The sequence below is a fragment of the Sesamum indicum genome, linkage group LG10, assembly GCF_026168435.1.
Source record: "Sesamum indicum cultivar Baizhima isolate 11 linkage group LG10, ASM2616843v1, whole genome shotgun sequence".
NCBI classification, from domain to species: domain Eukaryota; kingdom Viridiplantae; phylum Streptophyta; class Magnoliopsida; order Lamiales; family Pedaliaceae; genus Sesamum; species Sesamum indicum.
The window spans coordinates 18,170,067-18,189,064 of NC_142666.1; the positions used below are offsets into that span (position 1 = coordinate 18,170,067).

General features: G+C 36.6%; 3 protein-coding genes across 6 annotated transcripts; 2 read left to right on the forward strand and 1 right to left on the reverse strand.

Annotated features, from left to right (window-relative positions):
- Positions 1-2,587: 2,587 nt before the first annotated feature.
- LOC105171750 (heterogeneous nuclear ribonucleoprotein 1) lies at positions 2,588-5,619 on the forward strand. 2 transcript variants are annotated; one of them, XR_002287959.2, is made up of 3 exons: positions 2,588-3,036; positions 3,466-4,547; positions 5,182-5,619. XR_002287959.2 is itself a non-coding variant. In XM_011092960.3 (2 exons), the coding sequence occupies exons 1-2, from the start codon at positions 2,815-2,817 to the stop codon at positions 4,456-4,458; spliced, it is 1,215 nt and encodes a 404-aa protein (XP_011091262.1). In that variant the 5' UTR covers positions 2,589-2,814; the 3' UTR covers positions 4,459-4,850. The 2 variants fall into 2 exon arrangements, 1 of the variants encoding a protein (XP_011091262.1); XM_011092960.3 differs by lacking the exon at positions 5,182-5,619 and having other exon boundaries at positions 2,589-3,036; positions 3,466-4,850.
- Positions 5,620-9,276: 3,657 nt separating this feature from the next.
- Positions 9,277-12,258, reverse strand: LOC105171748 (heterogeneous nuclear ribonucleoprotein 1). Of its 2 annotated transcripts, XR_848599.3 has the most exons (3): positions 11,862-12,258; positions 10,345-11,426; positions 9,277-9,703 (listed from the first exon to the last, which is right to left on the reverse strand). XR_848599.3 is itself a non-coding variant. In XM_011092959.3 (2 exons), exons 1-2 carry the CDS (start codon positions 12,081-12,083, stop codon positions 10,434-10,436), a joined length of 1,215 nt encoding a protein of 404 aa, XP_011091261.1. In that variant the 5' UTR covers positions 12,084-12,258; the 3' UTR covers positions 10,042-10,433. The 2 variants fall into 2 exon arrangements, 1 of the variants encoding a protein (XP_011091261.1); XM_011092959.3 differs by lacking the exon at positions 9,277-9,703 and having other exon boundaries at positions 10,042-11,426.
- Positions 12,259-15,844: 3,586 nt separating this feature from the next.
- LOC110012746 (heterogeneous nuclear ribonucleoprotein 1) lies at positions 15,845-18,944 on the forward strand. 2 transcript variants are annotated; one of them, XR_002287960.2, is made up of 3 exons: positions 15,845-16,217; positions 16,647-17,712; positions 18,355-18,944. XR_002287960.2 is itself a non-coding variant. In XM_020697517.2 (2 exons), exons 1-2 carry the CDS (start codon positions 15,996-15,998, stop codon positions 17,622-17,624), a joined length of 1,200 nt encoding a protein of 399 aa, XP_020553176.1. In that variant the 5' UTR covers positions 15,845-15,995; the 3' UTR covers positions 17,625-18,014. The 2 variants fall into 2 exon arrangements, 1 of the variants encoding a protein (XP_020553176.1); XM_020697517.2 differs by lacking the exon at positions 18,355-18,944 and having other exon boundaries at positions 16,647-18,014.
- The last annotated feature ends 54 nt before the right edge of the window (positions 18,945-18,998 follow it).

An 18,998-nucleotide genomic window follows, 5' to 3' on the forward strand; every position in this document is an offset into this window, starting at 1 on the left:
AGGCAATATATATTTTCCGCAGTGTGAAGTTGAAGCTAGGTTTCATTGATGAAAATTTTCCTAGACGAGCAGTTGGCACGGCAAACTTTGCACAATGGAAACATGTGGATTTGATGGTAACACCGTGGATATGGAATTCAATCTTCTTTGGGGTTGATTCAAGAAGTGAAGGCATATTTAAATGATCTTTTTACTATCAAGGACATTGGTAATGCTCCTATTTCCTTGGCCTGAAATTAGTCGAAATTCTGATGGACTATATGTGGCTTAGGCTAAATACATAATGGACATAGTCCAAAACACTGACTTACACAATGCTAAAGGGTCAACACCTCCTTTCCCCAAGGACTGAAGTGAACTGTTGATAGAGCGCTTTTGACCAGTCCTGATGTTTATAGGTGCCTTGTGGGTAGATTACTCTACCTCTACTTTACCAGGCTGTATATTTCTTATTTCATATAACAGTTGAGTCAGTTTTTGACACACCCTTTCGAAGTTCACTGGTAGGATGTTGTGCATGTGGTTAGATACCTAAAAAGATGTCCATCAAAAGGAATTTTTCTCCTTTCCACCAATTCCCTTGAGCTCAAGGTCTACTGTGGTGCGGATTGGGCTTCATGTAAAGATTCCAAACGCTCTTGATTGATTTCTTTTGTTTCTTGGTGTTGCCCTCATCTCCTAAAAAATAAAGAAGCAGACCATTGTGCCTCGCTCCACAATTGAAGCGAAATATCATAGTATGATTGCTACAATATGCGAGCTTCATTGGATCTCGTACTTATTATAGGATGTTGGAGTCACAATCTAGTTTTTCATTGCTTTGTATAGTAATAACAAGGCTGCCTTTCACATTATGGCCGACCCAATGTTCCATGAATGTACTCATATTTATGTAGACTGCTATATCGTCTGGGATTCTTATAAGGCAAGCTCTGTTTCCCCCTCTCATGTACTTGGAGGGTGCGCCTAAACTTATAAGCTCTTCAAAATATTTTATAAGATGTTTTAGAACTTATAAACTCTAAATATTTGTTCGGATAAAGAGCTTATAGACGTACAAATATTTGTTTTTTTAAAAAGTTAATAAGATCTCAAAGTAAAATATTTTGGATCTTATTAGTTTTTTTTTTTTTTAAAAAGTTAACTTTCCTAACTTTTTTTATAAGATCTCTAAACTATATAAAATTAATATGTTATAAGACAAAAATATCATATTCATACATTTACACACTCCTCTCTCTCTCTCTCTCTCACTCTCACTCTCTTTCACACACACACACTATCTAGGATTTAAAAAAAAATTGCTATTTAATTTTTCAAATATTCAAAAAAGAGAAAATACTTCATTATTTAATAATAAATTATTATAGTTAAATGAAAATAAGATTGGTACTGATATTATGTTTATTGAAAAATATAAATTCAAAACATTATAAATTATAAAATAGATATACTCATTGCATTAAAAAAATATCAATTATATATCTATATCAATATTCAACTAACATGAATGTAGATATATATTATTTTTATACAAAAATTTAAGTAATAATTCGTTATTTCTTTTGTTATTGTAAAAGATTATCTATTAAATTTTTATTTGAAATTAAACAAATGCATACTATTTATAAAAGCGTTTTAATTTTTTAAAACAAAAACTGTCAAGAAATAAGAACTTATTTGATTATAATGATATCATGTCCATTTTAATCATTTCACCAATTAAAAACATTATTACGCTAAAAATCCTTTACACATTTTTATAAGCTTTAACATTTTATTTTATTCAAACACTTTAGGAGCTTATTTCTAAAATAAGATTCAACAAATCTTATGAGATGTAAGAGCTCATAAGATATTTTAAAAAATCTTAGCCAAACATCCTCTCAATCATGAACAACTTACAGATGTCTTCACCAAGATATTTTTTTTAGGATCCTTTTTCAGACATAGAAATACAGAAACATAGATTCAGCTAAGCATTGAAATCACGGCTTCTCCGTTCACTCAAATCATCATTATTCATAATCTTCACAATATTAGCATCATTAGTTTTCTTAAAACAGAAAATAAAGACAAGTACTAATATGATAAACTATGAACATATTATTTTGAAATCTTACGAGCTTTATAGAAAAAAAACTTAGTAAACAATTTTGTAGAGCTTAATAAGATATTTGAAAAAGCTTACAAGGTCAACCAATCACCCACTTATGTACATATATTATTATGTAATGTTCAAAAATTGAGTAACAAGAATTTTTTTTAATAATTTTTTAAAATTTAAATTTAAATTAATTATGTATGCACATTTGAATGTAGCATATGTATATATTAATAGTAGAAATATCATAGAAAAATATTGGACATTGGAGAACAGGTTACATATTTTATATCATCTCTACGAATCAATCTTTTTATTTAACTAATTATTTTTATTTTTTAAAAAATAATATAATAATATTTAAAAAAAAATGTTGTGGAGGTCTTTGTCCTATTTAAGGGGATGAGTTGACTAAAAAAGAGTTTTCACATTTTCTCTCCCACCAAAAGAATATCCAACCATCAAATCGAAACCCTCCGTTGTCAATCCCTCGTCGTCCTCCTTAAATCGCAGCCGTCTATTCCTCACTACATGAATAAAAGTTCCACTCTTGTTTCCTCACCGTCTCTCTCTCCCCCTCCTCGCGGCCGTCCTTCGCAGGAACGAACCCCAAACCCTTACTGGTTCAGACCCTCAAACCGAAGTGACTAAATCCTCGTCTACTTTTCCCCTATAGTACATAGTAAAGACTTGTACTTTTGTAGATATCAATGGATTCAGATCAGGGGAAGCTATTTATTGGAGGGATTTCTTGGGAGACAAATGAGGAGAAACTGAAGGAGTATTTTCAAGGATATGGTGAAGTCGTTCAGGCCGTTGTTATGAGAGATAAAATCTCTGGGAAGCCCAGAGGGTTTGGCTTTGTTGTATTTGCAGATCCGAACATTCTTGACACGGTTCTCCAGGATAGACATGTTATTGATGGCCGCACGGTAAGTAAGATTAGTCTGAATTGCGGAACAAGTAGTGCCTTTTGCGTCATTTTTTGTGTGTTCCTGGTAGTTCTTACTGTTAAGCTGCTAGGAAATTAGGTTTATGAGTTTGCGTTTGTTTTTGTTATTGTTCTGTATCAAGCTAGTTCTTTGGAATCTTGGTACATAAGTGCTCTTTAGATTGAAGTTTTGCTTTTAAATTTTTTAAGGGTTTATTGGTGTTTCTTTTAACTGTTCTATTCTAGCTCAGGTGAAATGACTTTTTGATTGGGGGTCCATCATGTCAAATATACCATGTTAGTTCAATTTTGTTATCTATCTGGAGTTAAGTGTTTTGTCTTAGTGTTAACCCTATCCTGGAATTAAGTGTCTTCTTCTTGTTCCCATTTTTCTGCCTAACCACATCATGGTTTTCATTTTCCCATATAGGTTGAGGCTAAAAGAGCTTTATCAAGAGAGGAACAACAGGTTTCAAGAGTTGGAAATTCTGGTGGTGCAAGAAACTTTGGAGGTGGTGGAAGTACCAGGACCAAAAAGATTTTTGTTGGGGGTTTACCACCAACACTGAGTGAGGATGGATTCCGACAGTATTTTGAAGCTTATGGAATGGTAACTGATGTGGTAATTATGTATGACCAGCAGACCAACCGTCCACGTGGATTTGGGTTCATATCATTTGATTCTGAGGATGCAGTAGATAGGGTTTTACACAAGACCTTCCATGATTTAAATGGTAAGCAAGTGGAAGTGAAGCGAGCTCTTCCTAAAGACGCCAATCCTGGTGGGGGAGGCCGGTCTATGGGTGGTGGTAGCAGTGGAGGATATCAGGGTTATGGGTCTTCTATGGGAAATTCAAGCTCTTATGATGGTCGAATGGAATCCAACAGGTACATGCAGTCACAAAATTCTAGTGGTGGTTATCCATCATATGGTTCGTCTGGGTATAATGCACCAGGATACGGATATGGTCCAACCAATAATGGAATGGGTTATGGCTATGGAAATTATGGTGGTCCTGCTGGTGGAGGGTATGGAAACCCTAATGGTCCTAATGCCGGATATGGTGGCCCTGGAAATGCTCAAAGAAGTTCATGGGGTTCACAGGCTCCTTCTGGATATGGCTATGGAAGCTCTCAATGGGGTGCTACCGGTGGCGGTGGTGGCTCTGCTACTGGTCAACCACAAACTGGAGCTTCTGGTTATGGGAATCAAGGTTATGGTTATGGTGGATATGGTGGGCATGATGGAACTTACGGAAACCAGGCTGCTTATGGTGCTGTTGGCGGGCGTGCTGGAAGTGGTCCAAATGGTAGCTCTTCTGTAGGAGATCTTCAAGGTGGTTCTGCTGGTTATATGGGGGGTGGTTATGGTGATGGAAGTGGTAACTATGGAGGTGGCTATGGTGCTGCTTCAACTCGATAAGCTCAGCAGCAACAGTTTATTGCTTGTTTCTCTCTACGTTCCTTGCTGGAGTGTCTTATAGTTGCATGAGATCCAATTTGTGGTGCAGAGTAGGTGGCTTTTGCAATGTCACCTAAACTGTACTTTTTCTTGCTAGCCCATAATAAGTCATGCTTAAGTAATAGAGTTAGCTAATCTATCTTTTCTTTCAACTGTAGTTTTAAATTTGTTCGCTTATAGCTTAGCCGTGTTGGAATCTTCACTTATCGTAATGTTTGAGATATAGTAGCTTGTGTTGAACATTCTGTGCGTTAATTGCTAGTGAGGTATTGGGCTGTGACGTGAAGTTAGTGATTGAACTCCAGCCTTCTTTTGCAGGGTTTATTTGGTATTGAAGCTTCATGATTATTACATTTTGTGGTATTGGTACTTTCTTGTTTCTCAAATTGTTGAATGTCGCTAACTATAAACTGAAAGTGTGTTCTTGAAATAGTATTACAATCTAGAGACTTGGTTAGCCTTGAGCCAGGGGAATTTGCTTCTACATGTACTGGGTAAATCTTTTATTACCTACTGGAGATGTCAGTCGTAGTTAATCTGGTGTCCTTTTGGGTCATTGTTTTAGAAGTTTAGCATTAACACCTCTGGTCGATTAGTCTCGTTACAGGTAGCGATAATTTTAGCGGTAGATAAATTTTGGCAATGGCATAATCTTCCCCCTGTATTTGGCGTTGTGTTGTACAGGCATGGAGATGCTCGTGTGCTAAGGTCGGTGAAGTGTCCACTCAGCTAAATATGGGCATAATGCTGCATGTCTTTAGTATCTAATGGAAACATAGAGGTGGTTGTGGCTGGGTTGGTCTGATGCTTCACCTTCAAACTTCTAATAGAGGAGGTCCTGGAGCTACTAATGGGAATGTCTCAATCTTCATTCAGGTTTTAGTCTCACGAAGAATCAATGTGCTAACTTTGTTATGTTGGGGGCAACAGTCTAGCGCTCATGATATGATGTATATGTTTCAAAGTTCTAACTTCTTGTTAGTCTGTTTGCGTTATGGAGTAGGAGATAGAATTGATCTCTTAAATTTCTTGACAATGTTAGCAAACTGGTCACCATTCTAGTAATTCATAGGGTGTCTTTTCTGAAGCAAATACAGTTGAGATTCACTGCTTTTTCATTTATTTCTGAAGTCCTCTTCCCTTGGTCGTTGCTTTTGGTTAGATAGCTATATATATTTCATTTGAAGCTGAGAATGCTTTTCCTGCTTGTGGATTCCTCAGAGCTGTCTACTTGTGCTGTAATATGGTTTAAATTCCTGTTAGTGATGCCTACTTGTGCTTCAAGATTATTGTTTCCTCCATTTGTCGAAAGCCTAAAGTAGAGAATTTTGATTACCAGGTGTTCTTCGTTGTTCTCTTGGAACAGCAAGCCTTTGTCGGAAGCTGGTAGTGGTTGTAGTGTTAGGAAGTGAGACTTAAACATAGGGTGCATTCGGAATTCTCAAAATAATGAACAGCAAAAGGTTTATTGATCGTATGGACCGGTACTTTGTTTCTCCTGCTACGCTCATCTTTAAGGTTGTAATACTTGTTTATTTTTCTAGGAATCTTCTTATTCTCATTGAAGATATTGCTGAAGAATTTAAGGTTTATTCATCCATAATTCCAGCACTGCTGGCTTTTCTCATAGAAAAAGATTAAGACTAGATGTTGAAAAGAAAGCAAATAAGAGCACCTGCAGGCGTATTCAAAGGCATCAAGTATTCGTAATTCATCATGTGTTGTGTCGCGTTCTCTAGAGTCTGTTTCGGTCATTGTCTGGATTGTTTTCAAGCTTTTCAACATAACTGGAATTGGTGAAATTCATTTTGTATCAAATTGAGCTTGACACGCTTGTTCTGAATTAATTTAGGACCCAAAGCAAAAACTAATATTGTAGCCAAAAGAACACCATATCTGCTTGTAATACTACTTATGATGATACACCATTCTTGAGCTTAACGATTTCTCTAATCATATTCCAGAAGTACGGATTTAATATTCGTCGTTCGTGCAAACAAACTTGAGAACCCGTTTGCGTTCCCCCATTCACATCCTTGACCCTCATCCAAGCTCACAGAGAATGACATGTCACAGAGCTCCCTGTCAACTCCAACACTCTCCAACAATTGGATGGTTTCTGGATACATAGCCTATCCAATCAGTCAATACCATCTCAGGCAATGGTTAAACCATCATGAGACAGAATTTTGATCAAGGCTCAATCTTTAGTAACATTTAAGGTGTGCAGAAATCATTTTCCAGGACAAAACAGAAGAAAAAAGAGAACTTATTTGATCATTTCTGGAAACAAAAAACCTGTCCCATAGTTGTCGCGCATAGTTGGCCACTTTTTCTGTTTCTGCTTGAGTTTTCAGAACAACAAACCAAAATGCTACATAACTGACTTATTTGTTCCGGCCCTCAACACATATACCAATTCCAGCACCGCCAGGGCCAACACCTTTATCTTCTTCGACCTTAAGCTCGAAATGTGATGCCTTTTAATGGCCTTCACTACAATAACGTAAACCTGACCTTATCTTACAGCTACGATGGAGATAGGGAGCATGCTCTTTATCCCAATAGCTCAACACACAGTGCCAGGATTCTACCAGAGCATGAGGAAGACAGCCCGCAACAGAGACATGACCATGACTCGTGGAGTGCCGTGGGCGAACGCCTTTGCGGCAGCTTCCAATTCGTCGACGGCCATTTTCCAGGTGGATTTGGCAACTAATGTTAAGTCCAAGCAGTATTTTTGGTATGCAAGGAAGCAGAGGCTTACAATGGGAGGTCTCGTGGACGTTGGCAGCGGGCTTAAAGGAAATCAACGTAGCAATTAGATTAAGATGAAAAGCAATGTGTAATGTCCATCTTATATTATTATCATCTTTGGCAAAAGAATGTGCTTGCTCTTGTTGTGGTCCCGACTTGTGCTTCTATCTGGTCTTGCTCTTCAGGAGTAATGAACTTCTCAGCAGAAAATGTTCTTGTTTCTCCAGGTAACCAGAGTTTAAACTACGAATGCTTGGAAAAACAAGTACCGGTCTATATCATTAAACTACCTTAGCGTGTAAACAAATGAATTCTAACACTAAAGCTGGTTGAATGTTTCTTTAGTTCTTAGCAATAGCTGATGAGAAGTATGACGACTTCAGGCTTGGCCTGGGCTTCATTAAAGAATATATCTTCTCTGGTGGATGTCTGCCTTTGCTTAGCAGAACATCTGCTATGGCAGCTGCATTCAGACTTGGGAAACAAAAAGTTCTTTATCATTTATGTGTCTAAGGATAAGTTATTCCTGATAATAAGCAAACAAAAAATCCACAAAAATTAATGTTTTCTCGTACAGTGTGTTGCACTTAGAAGAAATAGACTGCCATTACTTTCACACGCTCGGACGTTGGCAGGACAACCTCCTAAAAAACCAGAGGTAAAAAATCTATGATTTCAAAGTTCTATGTATCTAAATGACTTTTATTCAGAGGATGTCCGCGCAGTAAAGAAACCAACCTCAAGTTAAACTCATGCTACTAAAATAACCTAATGATTCTTGCATCCCTCTAATTCATAGTAGTTGCACTGGTTTGAAGTATTATTACACTCTGAAATAAACATAAATCTTCTACTAAAATTTTGGCTCTGGGCTTCGACGAGAAGTTCATACGCACTTTGGAATACTACTTTGACTATTGTGCTGCTGAGTTCAAATGCTGTATTCTTGGAGATTGTAGGTATGTGCTTAGCTCCTCTCACACCCTTCTTTTCTCTATATTTGGACAAAAAAGTTCACAAAATTTGCGTCACTGGTCTTGCTTGATCAGAACTTCCATGCATTCCGATAAGCAATCTGGTAAAATTTCTTCCTGTGATTGATTTGTTATCAGAATGTCCGGATGATTACAAGTTTTGCTCATTTGTTTGCTTCTCATTTTGCCTTCTCTGTTAAGGATAGAATATTGAGCATGGATTATAGTTTCACCATTGCATCTATCGTTCAAACAAAGACCTGAAACACAGTTCTGTGTTTCATCAGATGCTAAGTTTAATTCTTTAACTCCCTTGAATGCAAATATGCCAGGGTCATGATACTTGTTTTCGTTCTTTGCCTTCTTGGCAGATTGTAATGAGTCGACCAGGTGAACTTGCAACTAAATATCATGGCTTCTACCTCATGTGGTTCTATAATGTAATCTCTCTGTGTTGAGCTGTTGAAACAAAGAGTTGAAATGTAACAAAGAAAACTCCAGTCTGAACATTAATAATGGTTGTTACATCAGCAGACCACCAACTAATGCTTAAGAGGAGTATTAACTCTACATTATTTCTTCTTTCTAGCCTTCTATCGTTCTCATAATTTCAATGTGTTTGAGTCAGAAAAAGGCATACTCCACAGATAATGAAATACCATTTTTCCATCAACCGAGCATTATTGATAATAAATAACCTTTTGCAATTCATTATTTTGAGAATTACCAGTTCACCTTATACTCCCAAGTCCCAAACACTACAACCACTACCACCTTCTGACAAAGGCTTCCTGTTTCAAGAGAACAGAGAACACTTGGTAATCAAAATTCTCTGCCCTAGGATTTTGACAAATCAAGGAAGAAATAATCTTGAAGCAGCAGTAGACATCACTAAGACAAATTTAAACCATACTACAGCACAATAACCACCAACTCCGAGGAACTCACAAGCAGGAGAAATATTCTCAACTTTAAATGAAATATAGCTATCTAAACCAAAAGCAACGCCAAGCGAAGAGGACTTCAGAAATAAATGAACAAACAACAGTGAACGTCAACTGTATTTGCTTAAGAAAAAGATACCCTATGAATTACTAGAATAGCGACCAGTTTGATAACATTGTCGAGAAATTTAAGAGATCACTTCAATCTCCTACTCAACAATGCCAACAGACTAACAAGAAGTTAGAGCTTTGAGCCATATACATCATATCAAGAGAACTAGGCTGGTTGCCTTCCAGGACAAACATAGAAAGTTAGCACTTTGATTCTTCATGAGACTAAAACCTGAATGAAGATTGAGAATTCCCATTAGTAGCTCCAGGACCTCCTCTATTAGAATTTTGAAGGTGAATCAGACCAACCCAGCCACAACCACCTCTATGTTTCCATTAGATACTAAAGACATGCAGCATTATGCCCATGTTTAGCTGAGTGGACGCTTCACCGACCTCAGCACACGTACATCTCCAGGCCTGTACAACACAACGCCAAATACAGGGGGAAGATTATGCCATTGCCAAAATTTATCTACCGCTAAAATTATTGTTACCCGTTACGACACTAATCTACCAAAGGTGTTAATGCTGAACTTCTAAAATAATGACCCAAAAGGACACCAGTTTAACTACTACTGAGATCTCCAGTAGGTAATAATTCAAAGATTTACCCAGTACACGTAGAAGCAAATTCCCCTGGCTCAAGGCTAACCAAGCCTCTAGATTCCAGTAATACTCTTTCAAGAACTGTCTTTCAGTTTACAGCTAGCAACATTCAACAATTTGCGAAACAACAAAGTACCAATACCATCAAATGTAATAATATGAAGCTCAATACCAAATAAAACCTTTCAAAAGAAGGCTGGAGTTTAATCACTAACTTCACATCACTGCCCAATACCTCACTAGCAATCAACTCAGAGAAAGTTCATCACAAGCTACTATATCTCAAACATTACGGTAAGAGAAGATTCCAACACAGCTAAGCTATATGTGATCAAATTTAAAACTACAGCTGAAAGAAAAGATAGATTGAGCTAACTCTTTTACTTAAGCATGACTTATTATGAGCTAGCAAGAAAAAGTATAGTTTAGGTGACATTGCAAAAGCCACCTACTCTGCACCACAAATGGACCTCATGCAACTGTAAGACACTCCAACAAGGATATGTAGAGAGAATCAAGCAATAAATCCTTGCTGCTGAGCTTATCGAGTTGAAGCAGCACCATAGCCACCTCCATAGTTACCACTTCCATCACCATAACCACGCCCCATATAACCAGCAGAACCACCTTGAAGATCTCCTACAGAAGAGCTACCATTTGGACCACTTCCAGCACGCCCGCCAACAGCACCATAAGCAGCCTGGTTTCCGTAAGTTCCATCATGCCCACCATATCCACCATAACCATAACCTTGATTCCCATAACCAGAAGCTCCAGTTTGTGGTTGACCAGTAGCAGAGCCACCACCGCCGCTGGTAGCACCCCATTGAGAGCTTCCATAGCCATATCCAGAAGGAGCCTGTGAACCCCACGAACTTCTTTGAGCATTTGCTGGGCCACCATATCCGACATTAGGACCACTAGGGTTTCCATAGCCTCCACCAGCAGTACCACCATAATTTCCATAGCCATAACCCATTCCATTATTGGTTGGACCATACGCATAACCTGGTGCATTATACCCAGACGAACCATATGATGGATAACCACCACTAGAATTTTGTGATTGCATGTACCTGTTGGATTCCATTCGACCATCATATGAGCTAGAATTGCCCATAGAAGACCCATAACCCTGATATCCTCCACTGCTACCACCACCCATAGACCGGCCACCCCCACCAGGATTGGCGTCTTTGGGAAGAGCTCGCTTCACTTCCACTTGCTTACCATTTAAATCATGGAAGGTCTTCTGTAAAACCCTATCTACTGCATCCTCAGAATCAAATGAAATGAACCCAAATCCACGAGGACGGTTGGTCTGCTGGTCATACATAATTACCACATCAGTTACCATTCCATAAGCTTCAAAATACTGTCGGAATCCATCCTCACTCAGTGTTGGTGGTAAACCCCCAACAAAAATCTTTTTGGTCCTGGTACTTCCACCACCTCCAAAGTTTCTTGCACCACCAGAATTTCCAACTCTTGAAACCTGTTGTTCCTCTCTTGATAAAGCTCTTTTAGCCTCAACCTATATGGGAAAATGGAAACCATGATGTGGATAGGGAGAAAAATGGGAACAACAAGAAGAAGACATTTAACTCCAGGAAAGGGTAACACTAAAACCAAACACTTAACTCCAGATTAACAATAAAACTGAACTAATATGGTATATGTGACATGATGGACCCCTAATCACAAAGTCATTTCACCTGGAGCTAGAATAAAACAGTTAAGAAAACCCAATAAACCCTGAAAAAATTTCATAGCATAACTTGAATCCGAAGTGCATTCATATACCAAGAACTAGCTTGATACAGAAAAAAAACACAAACCCAGTAAAAGCAATCCATAAACCTAATTTCCTAGCAGCTTAACAGTACAAACGACCCAGAAGACACCAAAAAAGGCCAAAAATGACGCAAAAAGCACTTCTTGTTCAGCAATTCACACTAATCTTACTTACCGTGCGGCCATCAATAACATGTCTATCCTGAAGAACCGTGTCAAGAATGTTCGGATCTGCGAATACAACAAAGCCGAAACCTCTGGGCTTCCCAGAGATTTTATCTCTCATAACAACGGCCTGAACGACTTCACCATATCCTTGAAAATACTCCTTCAGTTTCTCCTCATTTGTCTCCCAAGAAATCCCTCCAATAAATAGCTTCCCCTGATCTGAATCCATTGATATCTACAAAGCACAAGTTTACTATGTAGTGTAGGTGAAAAATAGACGAGGGTTTGGTCACTTCGGTTTTAGGGTCTGAACCAGTAAAGGGTTTCGGGTTCGTTCCTGCGGAGGACGGCCGACTGGGAACGAGAGGAGGAGGAGAGAGAGTGAAGAAACAAGAGTGAAACTTTTATTCATGTAGTGAGGAATAGACGGCTGCGATTTAGGGACGAGGACGAGGGATTGAGAACGGAGGGTTTAGATTTGATGGTTTTATATTCTTTTGGTCGGAAGAGTAAATGTGAAAATTCTTTTTTAGTCAACTCATCCACTTAAATAGGACCAACTCCTCCATAATATTTTTTATTTTACTTCATTTTAACATTAAGTACACAAATATGTTAAAAACGTGAAAAATTATTTATTATATATAAAAATAAATCACATATCAAAACCACTTGTTAACTATATTAAATTATATGTTTACAACTTACAAATTTGGATTTTTTTCGTTTTTTTTATAATATAGATTTAGAATTAGTCATGTATTATTTTATTAGCTGTCAAAATAGTAACATTACGTTTAGACATGGACCCATATCAAATTGTAATCGTGTAATCGCTCGGACAATGTGCGATATGCTAGACCGCATAACATATGATCGTGTACTTAAAATCATTTCAAGAATATATTTATACTACCAGTAATTATACACTGATTTTGTAACATTGAATTTATTCAAGTTTTGCTGGCAAGAATATGACATGAACTTACAATGCATTACAGAGTTGTCACTGGAATGCAAATTTGCAATCCACAGTTGTAAACATCAACATATCCCTTGATCTTCTATACCCTTGTAGAAATACACCATCCCCAACAGATTTTTCACCAATTTAAAATGAAGGAAAATATTTTTTATGTGCCGTCGCGTATAGGAATAGATTGATACCAACAACACTTACAATGCATTATTTGATAGCAGAAACAATACGACATGATTGTGCTCTGGCCGTATATATCCAATGAAATAGCACAAAGTATGGATATGCGGAGTGGTAAAATAACATAATATGTCACTTCGTATCATTATCTGCTGAGAAACTTGTACAAAGTGGGTATTAATTTAGAGATGCATCATTATTCCAAATTGTAGTACATTAACTAATAAACATACTTTATTCAAACATATTTTTTCTTTCCTTTAAAACTTACATACTTACACTATTTTCAATTTACTTTAGACTAACCAGATGGAATCTAGACCAGACTATATCGAATACTAAATCAAATTCTGAACCACATTAGGGGCATATCCCAAAATATTTATCGAATCATCAGACATCAACGAGTAGTACAAGACATGGCTCTGAAAATCATTTGCCACAACAGAATGTTCATACAACATCTCACATGATTAAGTTGTGATATTAGACCAGATAATATCGAATGATTATATCAAATCTTGGACCACATTGGGGGCATATCCCAAAATATTTATCAAATTGTCACACAATCAACGAGTAGTACAAGATATGGCGCTAAAGATTATTTGCCACAACAAAATATTCAAGCCGCATCCTACACTAGAGAAGAAGTCGTAGCAGGAGGTCTACTAATACAATATAAGGAAATAGTATTAGGGTAGACATAGCTGGTCCATCTACCGAGAATATATCTCTATTTCTACCTCAAAATTGCTTCGTGCTTGAACTGTCACAACTAGATAATTGATCGATTCCATACATGTCAAGATATATGGAAGGTTATTCGATCCATGTTGACCTTGATCTTGTTTTGGTCTTGACATCATTCAGACATATGCATTAGGACATAATATTTCATCAATCCAATTTTTATCATTTAGTGCATATCGTTATCCAATAGAGTCAAGCTCTAAAACATCATCAAATCAATTGCACATTTATGTTGGTTATGATGATTAAGTGCAAAACAAATCAACATAATCACTGGATCAGGAAAAAAGAAGACCTGAACAACAACGGCAACAACAATGGTGTACTTGTGAGATTGACAGACATTATTAAAATCTATAATTTTACATTTTCTTTTGCTAAGTATATAATTTTTGAATTTATAACTTGCTAAAAATTAATTAAATATTTAATATATTTTTTAATTATAAAAATATTAAATAAAAAATTATAATATTGTATCGTTAATAATTTATATTATCAGTTATGTAATAATCAATAATTAATAAAAAAAATCAAAAAATTGTGCCAAGGCGTCACTAGAACCAACGACTTGGCACAAACTACAAAAGAGGCATGAGTTGTCAGTGCTACTAAGTATATGCATAATAAATAATATTTAATGTTTTAAAAGAATTAGTGTGATTGTATAATATGGAGGACTCGGCCTATGCGCTACAATAAATATATCATTGAACTATAATTAATTGTCATGTTTAATAATAAATAGTCGTAGTAAATAGGCATTGATCACGGTCACACAACAATTATTTCGTGGTTTTTGAGGGGACGGCTAAACCATTTGCTATGGTTAAAAGGCATTGCAAATACTTTACCATGACTCTTAACTTGATAAATAATTTTTTCTTGGTGGAAAATTTTAACTTTTTGCATTAGTTTTATTTAACCATAGTTAATAATAATTTACCATGATTTTGGTCATTGTCATTAGTATTGTAGCTAATAACAATTTTTTGGCCAAATAACTCCCATGTATTTTAAGAATAAGCAAAAAATCTCACGTAATTTCTAAAATCCTACACAAAACCCCCTTTCCCTTAGAAACTAATGAGAGGTGGGGTGAACTCACTGGCGGTGTGCGTGGGGATGATTTTTTTGCGAATTTTAACCTTTTTTTGCTGTAAAATTGACAAAAATGCCCTATATTGTGTTTAAAATTATCATGATCAAATGTACTTGTTTTAACAATATTTTTTAATGATTTCTTTTGCAATTTCATCCTTCTAAAGAACAAAAACTTTGTTCTTAAATATATTTATCTAAATATCAATATACGCAAAAAGTACATAATTTTTTTATTAATTTATTATTTAAATTAAAAAATTCAATTAAATCACAATAAAAAAATAATGTATTAAGTTTATTTTTTGAATTTAAGTATTTATATCAATGTAAATGTTAATGAAGAATAACATAATATTTTATTAACTTAATAAATTATACAATTTACTATAAATAATAATTAAATATAAATTACTAATATATGTTTTTACAACAAAAGTTTTAATACTTTCTTTTATTATTTTTAAATTTTTAAAAATTAAATAAATTTTCTATACATTTTTAAATTTTCCTTTCTCAAAAGTTTTTAGGGGGTGTTAGAAATTAATTTATTAATTTTTTTATAATTAATAATATGTATGATATATAAATTTATAAATTTATTAGATCTTCATCTTTAATTTTTTAAAATTCAGATAAATTTATTTGATTATATAGCTTTTATATATTACAAAAAAATTCAACCATCATAAAAATAATAATAAGGACATAAAAATCACTTTAGAAAAGACTAAAACTGTTAATTACATTTAATAAAAAAGAGAAGATTAAATTGTATTTAAAAAAAAATAGATAGAAATTTTTAGTCTAATTTTTATGCTATTTGACTTTATATTATTTGTAGTGAGTTAAGGGCATCATGAGTTGACTAAAAACGAATTTTCACATTTTCTCTCCCACAAAAAGAATATCCAACGATCAAATCTAAACCCTCCGTTCTCAATCCCTCGTCGTCCTTCTTAAATCCCAGCCGTCTATTCTTCACTCTCTCTCTCCTCTCGGCCGTCCTTCGCAGGAACGAACCTCAAACCTTCACTGGATCAGACACTATAACCGAAGTGATCAAATCAAACCCTCGTCTACGTTTCACCTACAGTACATAGTAAACTTGTAATTTTCCAGATATCAATGGATTCAGATCAGGGGAAGCTATTTATTGGAGGGATTTCTTGGGAGACAAATGAGGAGAAACTGAAGGAGTATTTTCAAGGCTATGGAGAAGTCGTTCAGGCCGTTGTTATGAGAGATAAAATCTCTGGGAAGCCCAGAGGGTTTGGCTTTGTTGTATTCGCAGATCCGAACATTCTTGACACGGTTCTTCAGGATAGACATGTTATTGATGGCCGCACGGTAAGTAAGATTAGTATGAATTGCTGAACAAGAAGTGCCTTTTGCGTAACTTTTGGCCTTTTTTGGTGTGTTCTTGGTCGTTTATACTGTTAAGCAGCTACGAAATTAGGTTTATGGATTGCTTTTACTGGGTTTTTGTTATTTTTCTGTATCAAGCTAGTTCTTGGTATATGAGTGCACTTCAGATTCAAGTTATGCTTTTAAATATTTTCAGGGTTTATTGGTTTTTCATAACTGTTTTATTCTAGCTCCAGGTGAAATGAGTTTTTGATTAGGGAGTCCATCTTGTCACACATACCATACAATTTATTGTTAATCTGGAGTTAAGTGTTTTGTTTTAGTGCTACCCTTTCCTGGAGTTAAGTGTCTTCTTTTCTTTGTTCCCATTTTTCTGCATAACAAAATCGTAGTTTTCATTTTCCCATATAGGTTGAGGCTAAAAGAGCTTTATCAAGAGAGGAACAACAGGTTTCAAGAGTTGGAAATTCTGGCGGTGCAAGAAACTTTGGAGGTGGTGGAAGTACCAGGACCAAAAAGATATTTGTTGGAGGTTTACCACCAACACTGAGTGAGGACGGATTCGGACAGTATTTTGAAGCTTATGGAATGGTAACTGATGTGGTAATTATGTATGACCAGCAGACCAACCGTCCACGTGGATTTGGGTTCATATCATTTGATTCTGAGGATGCAGTAGACAGGGTTTTACACAAGACCTTCCATGATTTAAATGGTAAGCAAGTGGAAGTGAAGCGAGCTCTTCCTAAAGATGCCAATCCTGGTGGGGGCGGCCGGTCTATGGGTGGTGGTAGCGGTGGAGGATATCAGGGTTATGGGTCTTCTATGGGCAATTCAAGCTCTTATGATGGTCGAATGGAATCCAACAGGTACTTGCAGTCACAACATGCTAATGGTGGTTATCCATCATATGGTTCGTCTGGGTATAATGCACCAGGTTACGGGTATGGCCCAACAAATAATGGCGTGGGTTATGGCTATGGAAATTATGGTGGTCCTGCTGGGGGAGGGTACGGAAACCCTAATGGTCCTAATGCCGGATATGGTGACCCTGGAAATGCTCAAAGAAGTTCATGGGGTTCACAGGCTCCTTCTGGATATGGCTATGGAAGCTCTCAATGGGGTACTACTGGCAGCGGCGGTAGCTCGGCTACTGGTCAACCTCAAACTGGAGCTTCTGGGTATGGGAATCAAGGTTATGGTTATGGTGGATATGGTGGGAATGATGGAACTTACGGAAACCAGGCTGCTTATGGTGCTGTTGGTGGGCGTGCTGGAAGTGGTCCAAATGGTAGCTCTTCTGTAGGAGATCTTCAAGGTGGTTTGGGTGGTTATGGTGATGGAAGTGGTAACTATGGAGGTGGCTATGGTGCTGCTTCAACTCGATAAGCTCAGCAGCGACGATTTATTACTTGATTCTCTCTACATATCCTTGTTGGAGTCTTACAATTGCATGAGGTCCAATTTGTGGCGCAGAGTAGGTGGCTTTTACAATGTCACCTAAACTATACTTTTTTTGCTGCCCATAATAAGTCTTGGTTAAGTAATAGAGTTAGCTCAATCTATCTTTTCTTTCTACTGTAGTTTTAAATTTGCTTGCTTATAGCTTAGCTGTGTTGGAATCTTCTCTTATCGGAATGTTTGAGATATAGTAGTTTGTGTTGAACTTTCTGTGAGTTAATTGCAAGTAAGGTATCGGGCAGTGATGCGAAGTTAGTGATTGAACTCCAGCCTTCTTTTGCTGGGTTTATTTGATATTGAAGCTTCATGATTATTACATTTCATGGTATTGGTACTTCGTTGTTTCTGAAATTCTTAAATGCTGCTAGCTATAAACTGACCGAGTGTTCTAGAAATACTATTACTGGAATCAAGAGACTTGGTTAGCTCTGAGCCAGGGGAATTTGCTTCTACGTGTACTGAGTAAATCTCTGAATTATTACCTACTGGAGATGGCAGTAGTAGTAAAACTGGTATCCTTTTCGGTCATTATTTTTTAGAAGTTTAGCATTAACACCTCTGGTAGATTAGTCTTGTAATGGGTAGCAATAATTTTAGCGGTAGATAAATTTTGGCATTGGCATAATCTTCCCCCTGTATTTGGCGTTGTGTTGTACAGGCATGGAGATGCTCGTGTGCTAAGGTCGGGGAAGTGTCCACTCAGCTAAACATGGGCATAATGCTGTATGTTTTTAGTATCTAATGGAAAAATAGAGGTGGTTGTGGCTGGGTTGCCTGACGCTTCACAATCAAACTTCTAATAGAGGTCCTGGAGCTACTAATGGGAATGTCTCAATCTTCATTCAGATTTTCGACTCGTGAAGAATCAAAGCGCTAACTTGGTTATGTTGATCCTGGAAGGCAACTGGTCTAGCTCTCATGATATGATATATATGGCTCAATGTTCCAATTTCTTGTTAGTCTGTTTACATTACAGAGTAGGAGACAGAAGTGATCTCATAAATTTCTCCACAATATTCGCAAACTGGTAATCGTTCTAGTAACTCATAGGATCCTTTTTCTGAAGCAAAGAGAATTGACGGTTCACTGTTTGTTCATCTGTCCTCTTTTCTTGGCCATTGCTTTTGGTAAGATAGCTATCTTTCATTTAAAGTTGAGAATATTTCTCCTGCTTGTGAATTCCTCAGAGTTGGCTATTGTGCTGTAATATGGTCTAAATTCCTTTTAGAGATCTTACTTCTGCTTCAAGATTATTGTTTCCTCTAGCTGTCAAAATCCTAGAGTTTAGAATTTTGATTACCA

Bases quoted from the DNA above. Each gene is read 5' to 3' on its own strand.
- LOC105171750 (XM_011092960.3), top strand. From the start codon at position 2,815: ATGGATTCAGATCAGGGGAAGCTATTTATTGGAGGGATTTCTTGGGAG. The intron at 3,037-3,465 runs GTAAGTAAGATT...TTTCCCATATAG, and splicing joins ATGTTATTGATGGCCGCACG to GTTGAGGCTAAAAGAGCTTT.
- LOC105171748 (XM_011092959.3), bottom strand. From the start codon at position 12,083: ATGGATTCAGATCAGGGGAAGCTATTTATTGGAGGGATTTCTTGGGAG. The intron at 11,427-11,861 runs GTAAGTAAGATT...TTTCCCATATAG, and splicing joins ATGTTATTGATGGCCGCACG to GTTGAGGCTAAAAGAGCTTT.
- LOC110012746 (XM_020697517.2), top strand. From the start codon at position 15,996: ATGGATTCAGATCAGGGGAAGCTATTTATTGGAGGGATTTCTTGGGAG. The intron at 16,218-16,646 runs GTAAGTAAGATT...TTTCCCATATAG, and splicing joins ATGTTATTGATGGCCGCACG to GTTGAGGCTAAAAGAGCTTT.